Source organism: Caloenas nicobarica, chromosome 1, assembly GCF_036013445.1.
Source record: "Caloenas nicobarica isolate bCalNic1 chromosome 1, bCalNic1.hap1, whole genome shotgun sequence".
NCBI lineage: Eukaryota > Metazoa > Chordata > Aves > Columbiformes > Columbidae > Caloenas > Caloenas nicobarica.
The window spans coordinates 113056286-113069262 of NC_088245.1; the positions used below are offsets into that span (position 1 = coordinate 113056286).

General features: G+C 42.6%; 1 protein-coding gene across 5 annotated transcripts in view; it reads left to right on the forward strand.

Annotated features, from left to right (window-relative positions):
* Nucleotides 1-7474: 7474 nt before the first annotated feature.
* The window catches only part of GK (glycerol kinase), a 38888-nt gene continuing 33385 nt past the window's right edge, over nucleotides 7475-12977 (forward strand). For all 5 annotated transcript variants that reach the window (XM_065654881.1, XM_065654899.1, XM_065654891.1 and 2 more), the window contains exon 1: nucleotides 7475-7652. In XM_065654881.1, coding sequence (XP_065510953.1) covers nucleotides 7575-7652 — 78 coding nt within the window. In that variant the 5' untranslated portion in view covers nucleotides 7475-7574. The remainder of the gene's footprint in view (nucleotides 7653-12977) is intronic.

Genomic DNA, 12977 nt, shown 5'->3' on the forward strand with positions numbered 1-12977 from the left:
AAAAAGATTAGAGTCAAAAAAACAGGGGAAAAGTTTTAATGTGGCAGCAACTCTTAAGTCTGGGTTATTCAATTACCATATCAAGCTTTGCTTCTAGGTCTTCATTCCTTTATTTTGAACCATCTGTTTGGGTCATATATCTGTTTAACCATTAATCTAGTAGCAATTTCTACCCATTCCTCACCTGTTAAAAACTGATGCAAAAGTTAAAAACTGGAGCAAAGCAGTGTCCTGTGCTCCTCTTCTGGTAAGAAATTCCTTGATGCTGTGAAATCTGAGGTTGGGGTTTCCATTACTTTGAGTCCTTTATGACCTGGTAATAGAAGTAATCACCGCAGCTATCAGCAGTTCCACTTGCAATGTTCGTGACATTTAGGCACTTTGAGAATATCATTCTAACATGCCCATTTTTCTGATGGAGTACCTCTTCACGCACAAATCATGCTTCTGCATAAGAATGTAGCCAAATTTACTAGCCGAGTAGCTGAAATTGTATGCTTTCCTAGAGCTCCAGTCTCTAAAATGGAAGAATCACTGTACTCCTCCTTGGATGTCCACAGGGATCTGCCTTTTTGTAATTCGAAACTATCAGATGTTCACCAATACCATTCAATCCTATTGCTAACACCAGCCCCACAGAGGTATTTTTGATTTGGGTATTTAGGGCAAAGGTGACATCAGTGAACGACTGTCTCAGAATGATCTTGAGACTGTCTCCATCTTCAAAATCTATATGATGGCCCCCTAAACTTCATTATTAAACCCCTATAGACTATAAAGCACAACACAATTGCTAGAGCATTTGGAAATGGTGCAGGTAGTGGCAGCAGTCCTGAGGTCATTGTTTACTTGAACCACTTTGATTGTTTCAGATTCTGCTTGGAGACATCACATGGAAACTGGCATGCGGTACTTCCGAATGAAGGAAAACAGGTTGTTTAGCCACAGCTTAAGTTTCTTGAGAACTGTAACCCACTAGTATACCAGCTTCATGCTCTCCTCTGTGTCTCTATTTCATATTCCAACTTGTCTCTGTTTAGATTGCAGATGGAGAGGAACTGACAGCACGGGGCTGATGTCTACTGACAGACATTTCACAGAGTTAAAGAGAATAGAGGAGAAGTATGGCTACAGGTACTCAGCAGTGAGCACTTGTTCACTTACCCTCAAAAAAAGTCACAGAACCACAGAATCACGTGTTCTGGAAGGAATGTCTGGAGGCCAACTGGTCCTACCTCCTGTTCAAAGCAGGCCCAGTTAGAGCAGGCTGGTCAGGCCTTGTCCAGTTGTATTTTGAGCGTCCTGAAGAAGGGAGATTTTACAGCTTCTCTGGGCATCTGCTCCACTGTTTGACAACTCTGTCTGTAGGAAGGGGGAAAAAGGTTTTTTTAAAAAGTTGGTTGTTACTAGCCATTCCTTACATCTAACCAGAACTACATGTGTTCCAACTGGTGTCTCTTCCCTCTTGTCCTGTCACCATGCACTTCCAAGAAGAGACTGGATCCATCTCCTCTATAGCCTCCCAATAGGTAGCTATAAGCAGCCATAAGATGTGCCCTAGGCCTTCCTATGGCTGAGCAAACACGGGTCTCTCAGATGCTCTCCGTACATTACCTACCAGTCCCCAAGAACTCCAGCTGCTGGTAACTAACCTCACTTTGCCTTAGGATATAACCAGAGCACAAAGAATCACCAAAAGACCTCTGTATAGCTGAGCTGTTTCATCACTTTTATGAGAAACACACTCGTTTTATGATGTAAAATTGAAAACAGTACTGCATTAAAGTTATTCTCAAAAACAGAGAGTATAGTTGAGTCCTCATGACAATAGTGTAGCCATTAATATCACCAGTATTTCCCAACAGATAGCTAACATCTGATTTGATGATATAGAGGCTGAAGGTCCATGAGCAGCTGAGGCAATCTAAGAAGTTGCAGTTGCTGAATATTTCATGCTGCCCCTAGTCTCCCCCACATCATCTCCTACTCATTCTTAACCTTTCCCATGCTCCTAGCTGTGAAGAGCTCTGCTTTTGCACCCACTCTGGCACTCGTTGCAGTAAGCGAGTCAATGCAGCTTTTTGGCAGAAAACAATCCACTTTTATGTTGTCTGGATAAGTTTTCTGCCAGATTAATGAGCTCAGACAACTCAAGAAGGGATCCAACAAAAACCAGACCCATTGCACAAGAAGCAGAAACTGTGCACAGCCGGGACCAGGATAGTAGTGGTAAAAACATCGCCTTTCAGGACCTATGTGTGGGTAGCTCAGCGTACCCTGTGGAACCCTGCCTCTGCTGGTTATTATTAGATAATTCAGTTCTGTTCTCTCTGAGGTCAACAGGAATGTGGTTACTGATTCCTGAGAAAGGCAGTGGCTGAAGAGTGCAGCGCCTTTGGACCTGAGGGAACATTGCCCTTTACCTCTGCTCTGCTAAGGACTTGCTACATGACATGGGCCAGTAATTTAGCTGCTCTGAGCCTTTCTCCATATCTGTAAAAAAAAAAAAAAAACACTTCCGCAAGAGGTTTTGTAGACACATGATATCAAAAGCTTTTGAAGTTCGTGGACAAAGAAATATATGGATCCTGGGGCCATCTAATTACCTAGAATAAATGACTAGACTAAAATATAATAATCAGTACTAAATTCTTAGCGCCCTTTCTGAGGATGTTGCACAGCAATTCAGCACACAGTAACCAAACTGAAACAGAAAACCAAAAGTATGCAATCTATATTCTTATGTCTACTAAATATGGATTTTCCTTAATTAAATATATTTCTACAAAATGAATACATATTTGATAGTATGCTTTAATAAACTATCCTCTTGTACTCTCTGTGGACATATGGCACTTCTCACTTGAAACATTATATTTTTCTGCTGTGCTTTAGTTCCTCTGTATAAGAGCACAGGGTAGTGGAGGATTAATAGAATTTGTTTAAATCCAGTGCAGTGACAGTCTCAGGGTTCTCACACAATTCCACTGCTGCTTCTTAATATCTTCATCACATATGGAAACTAGAGCCTGTAGAGTACATCACTAAATTTTCAATTCTAAGACTGGATTTAGAGACAAAAGCATCAAATATCAGTATTCAGAGCAATTCACCTTTTTTCTAATCCTATTATTATACATAGCAATTTCACTTAAGCTTAAGTGCAGAAAAAAAAGATACATGTGAACAGATGCCCTGTATGAGCAGCAGTTGCCTTGCCTCTGGTTATTTGAAAGTGAAAGAACAGAATGAGCCTATGAGAACTGGTCATATCATCTGTTTATGAAGCACAAACTAGATTAACCCATTTGATAAAAATAATTAAAAAAAAAAGCTTGCAAAATACAGCTGCTACCAAACGAATAGAAAAACGACTCAGTTTTAATGCTCCCTTTCAATGCAATGTACATTTTTCCCTCAGGAGTAAATTTTGCAGTAAGTTGTCATATTTTTGTATGGAAGCTAGAAGTATCTCAGAGTTAAGGATTTTGAAGAGCAAAGCATCCACTATATCACTAATGAATATTTATATTTCTCTGAATTATTTAATTCCCAATAATGCTTACTTTTACCTATATAAAATTCTTGAGTGGATTTTATTTCTGATTTTCCCATTTTGGTTTGAGTAATAATATGCATGTAAAGATTTATTGGCTTAATAGCTACTTTTCAAAGTGCTCAGTATTAGTCATTTTTAAATGCGAATTTATTTCATCTACATTTTATTTTTATCCACCAGAAAGAGAGCAACTGCAAGAGTGATTGCTCAGGGCTTGAACAGCATGAGAGTGATTCTAAATATAAAATTTCATTCACGGAACACTATTGTCTAATATCAGGTCAGAAGTGAAACACATCCTGCAAGACATTTCATTGCTTCACCACAGTCATGGCTTCACAATAAAACTCTTCTTGCCAAATTGTGACAGAGTACTGCCTGTGGACACCTTCCAAAATAAACTGAGGAGACAGAATGTAGAGTTGTTAGTAGTAATCTCCTTCCCCGGGATCTATGAGAAGGTTCCCTGCATATGGGTGCTGCAGATGACCTACATAAATGCAAAGACATTGACAGCCAAGGTCATGATCTGCTCATGTTTGCTCCCCGAGCCAGTGAGACAGACTGAATTTATCCACCTGTGCAAGCATATTCACTCTCACACATACCATCCATCTTCCCAGTAGGCAAAAGGGTGTATGTGACGGCGTGACTTGTTATCTTGGCACACTGTGCACTTTATAGGTACACCTGTTCCAGGATAATTCAAAGTATTTGCCTGCAGCTCTTCCTGAGGGAGCACAAACATTGGACATCAGTAAGGAAGAGCAGGATTTGACTGCCAAGCCTCCTCTGTCACTAAGACGCAGAAAGGAAAGACGTGGACGTCTGGCATCCACTCTTTAATTCGCACTGTATCACATGCTTGGAGTAGCCTGACACAGTCACATTTTGTCCTTAACTTGAGGTCAATAAAAAAGAATATGACAGAAAGAGCAGAATTTAATTACCAACATCCCTCCATTCTGCTGAGATTGGAAGGGGGGAAAAAAAAAAAAGAAAACAAACAATATACCAAAGAAAAAAGAAGGTAAACAACTGGGTTTATTTGCTACTGAAAATAGTTCTTCAGGAACCAAATTATGCTGTCTCTGAAAAACGCATTGTAAGTATTTATGTGTTTAATTAATGTGTTTCAAGCATGTTCACTGCCTTAAAATAACCAAGAAAACAGTGGGGCTATATTCAGAGGTGGAGAAAACTTCCACTCGAGTTCAGTCTGCAGAACAAATGGACAAAAAGTTGTATGTGGAACAAGAGCACCATGTGCAGGAATCCACATTGCATAGGCAGTTGAAAATAAGTTCCATCTTCATAAAGATAGTATTTTGCAGAAGCGAATTCAACTTTGTTGTAATTAAGTTCTCCAAAGTCAATGGATGCCAGGCTTAAGATAGTTTAGTCCAGGATCTCTCCCTCTGTCATAAATATATACAAGGCTCCCAACCAGCACTTGCTAGATAAGAGCTTGATTTTTTTTTTCTTTCCCCCCCACATCATATATGTTCTTCAGTAGGGGAATAGAATAGCTAACAACTTAGGCTGCACTGTGTAGACTCGCCTCGGTGAGATCTGAGCCAGAAGCAGAAGAAATTAGTCCACACAGATACTCATGCTCAATCTTTTAAAGGAAAACTAATTCCTTTAAAATTATCTCAGCAGAGTGCAGCCTCACACCACCTTACAGCAAAGGTACGGCCACAGCTCCATCCTTCCTTCCCCTGCAGGCATCTTCCTTGGGACAGTGCCCAACACCTGTACTAATAACTCTGCAAATACTAACGCTCCTGTATTGTATAATAAATACTACAGGAAAAAACCATTTCACTTCAAACACTGAATAGAAATGTAAAAGAAGGGAGAGTACACTGCTGAATGAGCTAGGAAGAATAGGCAATTCTCCCTAACTCTATATTTTCCAGTTTCAGTCAAAATTCTTCCTCATTCTGTCTTGCTTGTGTCTGTTTCAGGTTAAATAAATAGCACAGGTTATCACTGCCACCCCTCCTGTTCACAGTCTACAAAAACACATAGACACTGCTGAAGAATACCCCAAAAAAACTGAAGATCTGCACCTCCTAGAAAATTTCTGTAACTCAGTGATCTTTAGAAATTTTGCATAGGTGAAGTAGTATTTCATGTTTTGCATAAATATCAGTTAAGATATTGCTTCCTCTCTTTTTGGAACCTGAGAGACCGCAATCTTTGCTGAAAATAATCATGTCTTATCTTGAGATAAAATACATTCAAAATACCATACGGCAGTTTTTAGAAGAAACAGAAGAAATAACACAAACCCCACACTTTGCCTAGCAACTGTACTAATGAATTCAGACTTAACTACGATCCCATGAGATTAATTCCTCAAATCACTAATCTACATGAAGATGCTGTAATCTTGCATAAGCTTTACAAGCCAACTGCAGTTGTTGCCTGTGGCTCTAGAGTAGAAGCTGCCTGCAGCATCCACCATGACGAGGAAGTAGAGGAGAGATGTCTTGCAAAGCCAGGAGGGATCATCATGACCTTCTAGTATGTATGACCTGCTCTGGATCCTTCCCTATGGGTTGCAGCATGTCCCTGAGCAAATTGATCTCTGAACTACAGCTTAAGTTCTAAGAAAAAATACCAGTCTTGGTTATAAAATTTTAGAATAAGAGATAATCCTTCATAATATTTGGTAAATGTTTCCAGTGCTTCATTATTCTCACTCTTGAAAATATGGATCTTACTACTAAGATGCATTTGTCTCATTTCAGATTTTGTAATTATTAGCTGCAACTAAATCCCTTGCTATTTATTACACGTTAGCAGATAGCATTGTTCACATCCCAACCAAGGCTCCTAGACACTAGCTCAAGTACTAACAGACAAAAAAAGGGTATGTCAGAAGTGTTGGGTATGATGTCACACAAAACATTACCAAGTGGCAGCAATCAGTTTTTGCTGATCAGGCAGCAATGCCAACAAGACGCCATGAGTTTGGACAAATACCACTCATGGGGAGTTTCAGCAAAGACAAATCTATGTAACGGTTTCTCTGGGGGCTGACTTTTCGTGTGCTTTAGTCAGCATTATTAGCTTTTGCAGTTCTATCACGGGTGTTGCAACACCAGCAGTTTTTCTTGAAGCACTAGTTACCAACACATAGTAAGGAAGGAGGATCACGATCTCATTTTTTAAGGTTTGTATTTTTTGCTTGACATAGGGTAAAGCTTTGAAAGATGAAACAAGACCCTTTGGGCCTAGTAACGTTTTTCAGCCATCGCCATGGCAACGGTGACTCAGTTTTGAATTGCATCCCTGGCAGTATTCGCTCTGAACAGAAAATTTCCAGTGGACATCCCGGCTTGGCACCTCCCGAACGCTCATCCTCAGCGGCTGGATCCCGCCTCAGAGCGGCAGAGCCGCCGGCCGGGCCCGCGAGGGGTTTTTTTTTCCTCCTTTTCCCTGATTACAGGCGAAACAGGTTTCGCTCCGGGGAACGCCGCCGCAGGGCACAAACGATCCCAGGCTGGGGCCCCGGGACCTCGTTCAGCAGGCTCTCCCGGGAACCTCTCATCGCCCTCCGAAGCCCCTCGCCAAGCGACTCGCGTCAGGAAACCCCTCAGGCTTCCCGCGCCTGCCCTCAGGCCAACGGCTCCGCTCGCGCCAACGGCTCCACCCGCGCCAACCGCGCTCGGGCGGGCGGGGAAGAGGGAGTAACCGTCGCGTGACGCTCTCACCGCCCCCCCCGCAGCCCCCACCTCCCCCGCCACTGTCCCACTTCCTGCGCTTCCCGGCCCCGCCCCCGCCTCTCCGCCCCCGCCGCGCCCCGAGCTCTGGTTGGCTGCGGGCCGACTACGCGCGCGGCAGCGCCCCCCGGCCCCGCCCGCCCCCCGCCCCGCCCCTCCGCCGGCTTCACCTCGGCAGCCACGCGCCGCTGGCCGCGAGCTGCTGGGGCAGCGTCGGCGCGGCCGTTAACCGCTCGCTGAGGGATCGCTGAGGGGACCCAACGGGCGGCTCAGGGGGGCTCATGGCCGCGTCGGACCGGATGGTGCTGGGGCCACTGGTGGGCTCCATCGATCAGGGCACCAGCTCCACTCGCTTCCTGGTGAGCACATCGTGGGGCTTGGGGCCGCCCCGGGCGCTGAGGAGTGCGGGGGCCGGCGGCTACTTCCCTCTCCCCGCATCCTCGCGGGGTTCCCCCGGCCTCTGCTGTGCCCTTGGGGAAGGGCAGGGGGAGCGGGCCGCGCAGGGCCGAGCTGCCTCCGCCCCGGCTCGCGTCTTTTGCCCCGAGCCGGTATCCTTCTGCCCCAGGGCAGGCCGGGTGTGCCGCTTCGCGAGAAGCGGGTGCCGGTGGACACGGGGGTGGCAGAGCCGCAGGCCAGCGGTATCGCCCGGTGATCAGACCCCTGTCATCTTCCCGCCGCGTTAGGGGGCGAGCAGCGCTGCTCGTCTGACAGAGAACAGAGGGGAGCGGGCCGGGCCGCGGTGCCAGCAGTGCCCGCCCGGCCCCAGAGCAAGCCGGAGGCCAGCGTTTTTGGCTGCTGCTTGAGGGGGCTGCAAAATCCTGCTCCTTCGAGCAGGCTGTGTTTTAAATCTGTCTGGTCTCTTGGCCTGAATGAAATTAAATCGACAAGGTGCTCAGACACTGGAGAAACAGATCCGTGAGAGTTCAGTGACTGTGGTTAGCTAGTGTTCAAACAATGCAATGACTGCTTCATTCCACTCTAAAGTCTACGTGGGCCTGTTGAACTGACTGCTGCGGTTCTGGAGGCTACAACCTTAGTGTCAGTGCACCCCATGCACTGTGGGTATTCAAGCGACTGAACTTGTACACCTTACGAAAGATAGGGCTGTTTAAGTGCTGGAGAAAGACAGTTTAAGGATGGGATGATTAATATGGTAATCATAGATACAAGTCGTTTAGTTTCAGGCTCTAGTTATTTCCAGATTATGCAATAGACAGTAACTAATGTTGTTATTGTATATGAAATTTACTATATAAACATCCTGTTTGCAAATCTCTACAAATGTCCTGTCACCTAGTCAGTAAGTCATGGTAATTTGACTTAGGTCCCAGTGATAATTCCCACTATTGAAGTTGAATAGAGATAATAGCTAGATACAAAATGTTGTCAAATGTGCACATTGAACTGGGAAGATGCATGTTTTGGCTTGTCCTTTTTTTTAAAAAAAAAATATTTTATTTTATTTTTAATGCTTCCCCTATATTGAATGTTCTTTCATGAAGCAGGATATCTTCCTGACCTGTGTTACTGTTATTGCTCAATATCATGACCTTCATGGGATTGTCAAATGACAAAACACAGATCTGGGGGCGGAGAGACTCCAAACTGACAAATGACACCAGCGGGCTCTCTCGAATGCCACTCAGGAGTCCTTGTTGGAAAATAATTCGGAAGAGTTCACTGTAACACCTGAAGATAAATTCTATCTGCTTTATGCGTACACTAAGTTAAGTTTTTTTGTAGCCAAAAAGGGTAACACTAGTAGAACTAAAAGAGACACTGCAAGCTTTAAGTTTACACTCAAGCTCTTTTTACAAGTATTTTTACAAGTTCCTCTAGCAAGGAATTTCTTACGCTAGATGCATTCATCAATGGCTCGTATACAGTAGGTTTTTTTTCTGTCTACTTGAGGTATGTTTCATCTGTCAGAGGTTTCAGATGCTCACACTAATAAATAAGAGGCCGTAGTTCTTTCCTTTTTTTTTTTAAAGTGTATTGTGTCTATTGCTCTTCAGTTCTTCTTATATCCATCTCAGTTTCTCTCAATTCATTTCAAAATACAGTGTTGTCTTAAATTTGTCAGTGTGACCAAACTGTTATGTTAATAAAGTTATGTGGATTTAAGCAAAAAAGATACATCATCACTGAATTAAATCAGACCATGGGGTAGGTGGGAAGAAGAGGTCAAAGTGTGCAGGGTTCTGCTGCAAGTTGCATCAGTCATTCAAATAATAACACATGTATCTGGAGAATTCTATGCTGGGAAGAGATTGCCACAGTGAGGAGACTTTGCTTCGAAATATTTTAAGCCAAAATGTAATGTGTTCTTTTCATTTCCTTGAGTCTCTTATTACCTCTTGATCTTTTACTGTGTTAGTTATTTTGCATACCTTTCTCACTGATTTCTATTTTTTTTTCTCTAGTGCTTCCAACAATTTTGATCTTCACCAAGTCAACAGTCAAAATCTAATTGTTAGTTACTTTGCACGTCTTCAGTAGTACAGTGCAACTGTTACCTAGTTTTTTAAGATGGAAGGCATATGATTTTTACCAGGTTAAAGGTGTCTGAGTGAAAACCTGGCTGGTCTTTGGGGCCAAAGGGTAGTGTCAACAGTTCAAAGTCTAAATTTACAATTACAAGTGGCCAATTTACATGTGGTGTTCCACAGCAGTCAGTAGTGAGGGCTGATACCCCATACATAGTATTTTCATCAACAGCCTCAGGGATGTGTTGGAATACCTTCTCAAGCATGCAGATGATCACTGACCAGGGGGAGCAGTTCATTGAAATTCCAGTTGGAGAAGGGGCCTGGCAGAAGCTTCATGAAGTTCAACAAAGTTTAGCACTTGGGACAGAAGGCTAATAAGCAGCTTGGTGAAAAAGGACCTGCATTCCTCCTGGACAGCAAGTTGAATATAAGGGAGCACTGTGTCCTTGTTGCAGTGAAGATTAACCACATTAAGAAAAGTGCAGACTGCTGATCAAAGGAAGCAGTTATTGCCATCTGTGTGGCACTTAGGAGGCAGCATCAAGAACACTGTGTCTGGTTTTGGTCCCTCCAGAGGAAGAGAGAGTCTGCAGCACAAGGCATGCAAGGAGAGGTTGGGAGATCAGGGCTTGTTTTGTCATATGGGAGTCTAAAGGGCTGTCTTCAGCTATCTAACCACGGTCTGTAGAGAACACAGAATCAGCCTTTTCTTAGGCATGCATAGAAAAAGACAATAGGACATGAACACGAGTTGCAGCAAGTGAAGTTCCAAATGGATGTCAGGAAGACATGTCTCACTATGAGGGGCTCTGAGTCAGAGGCCCAGAAAGTCTGTTGAATTTTCATCCTTGCAGACACTCAACACCTGACTAGAAAAGGCCCTGAACAACCTGGTCTAACTTTAAGCTTACCTGAGCAGTGGGTTGGGCTAGACGACCTCAAGAGATTCCTTCCAGAATTAATTATTCTGTGTATGGACACAAATTTTGAGAGATTCTCCTGCTTACATGAATGAGGCTGTATGAGCATAGATGATCAAGAAACACCAGAAATTAGGTGCATTTCTGTTACTGTCACTCGTTTATCCTTGCCTCTCACATGCAGTACAGTTTTAGCTTATGCTGTAGTTTTATGCTCTGGGGACCCTAATTTGGATTTTTTTTTTTTTTTTTTGCTAAGCTACTTGCTTTTGCAAAATTAGGTGTAATTATTTTTGAGATGTCAACTTCTCTGTTAGGTTGGGATGAACTTGGGTAACAGAGTTACCAGGGAGAGCGCAGTGCTTTGAGTACCAGCGCAATTTCTTAAGGCTCATTTTCCTCAATATATCAAGTAGGAAAATAAATTGAGTAGGCTGAACAAGTGTACCCATATGACTAAATTTTGGTCAAGATGTTTTGCCAAATATTTTTGTCAAATACTTGCATTTGTCATTTTCCATTTGATTTTATTCAAGAATGATATAATAAAAATCCATTGTAATAAAAATCCACTCTTTTGCTAAAGTCTTGAGATCGGGAGCTAATGGCCATCTGAGCAACTGCCTGATCTCTTGAAGGGTATTTGCTGAGTGAAGTCTTCCTGGCATTTTAGCCAGGAACAGCAAGACTCTAAACACTCAGTGAAGTCCACAAACAGTGAAGTATGTATACAGTACTTTAAGTTCTAGGTTTGTCAGTTAGCTACAGACAATATTTCTTTCTTCTGTTACTTCATTTCCAGAAGAAACATTTAAATAAAGCTTTATAACGCTGTAAGCATTTTTTTCAGTAAACAGAAACTGGTTTTAGATAAGGAAAAACTTAGAACCCATTGAGCTTACCCTTCAGAGGGAAATCCATTTCACCCTTCTACTGAAGTAACATGACCTTTTGGGAAAAAGCAGAACTCGATAGTATAGCTAACATGAAGGGTTAAAAATATTGCAAATACTTCTTTTTTTTCCCTAAGTCTTGGCTTTTATCGTTTAAAACACATTGTATTTTGCTTTGTATTCCCATAATCATAAGCACCTCCTTGAGGGAGGGGCAAGGTCTGTTCATCAGGAGCCTTCCAAGCAAGATAATTTCTAGGAGACTTGTTAAACCGTGCTTATTCATACATTCTGACTACCTGCTAATCCTAGTTAAATGCTAAAGGTGGAATTATTGTTTGTCATCCTTCCCCTAGTTGGGCTGATTTCAATGCAAGTTCAGAACTCCAGCTCTGAGCTTGTTTGCCTGCAAAGCCATAGGTGTTCCAGTTTAACAGAAAGTCATGAAGATACAGCATAGGCTAACAGAAGTAGCATTTCTGCAGTCAGAGTTACATGGCAAAGCTTGAAAATCATGAAAAGTTACTTCTAAAATATTTTTTCACTATTGTCTTTTCAGCTGTGCGCTTCCAGGAGCCTCATGTGTCCATTTGTCTCATATTTATTTTCATTCTTCGAAAACTGTTAGAACTGATTGATCTGAATTATTAGACTCAGTGTAATATCATGCAACTTTTAAGATTCAGCTGGACAGGGTGCTGGGCCAGCTTGTCTAGACTGTGCTTTTGCGAAGAAAGGTTGGACCAGATGATCCATGAGGTCTCTTCCAACCTAGTATTCTATGATTCTATGACTATTAATTGTTTGCACTGCTTCATATGATGTCATGTATTCTGTTAAGAGACCCTATAAAGAGCTTGAATTAAGTGATCAGCTCTTGTGCTTGTCTGCTTGCTTACATGCAGCGTAGCTAAGTAGGTCTTTATTCTCCTTCACTCTGAGATTCAAGGCTCAAGCTCTAGTTCTTTGTATGATAATTTGTTGGGAGTGGAAGGAAGGTGTTACTTATTCCTTTTCTTTAATCTCTTACCAGAGAATTCAATACATATCTGGCGGTTTTCATCAGGTCATCTCGGTTCATGAGAGCTCTGCATGTCCAAATAGCCTAGACAATTCTTTTATGACCACTGCTGATACAATTAAGGCAAAACTGACTTTGACTTTCTCCCCAGCCCCCCGAAAGTGAGAGATCAGTAACATAAACTGGAATCCGTTCTTAATGAATATGAAAGGAAGGAGAGCAGTGACAAAAATACACTTCAAACCTGTTTCAACAGGAATATATTGACCTTATCTGAATTACTCATTGTCATCTATTTCTCTCACCACTGTCAGAGAGAAGCAAAGATGGTTTGGGGATTTTTTTTGGCAACAGTTGGTTT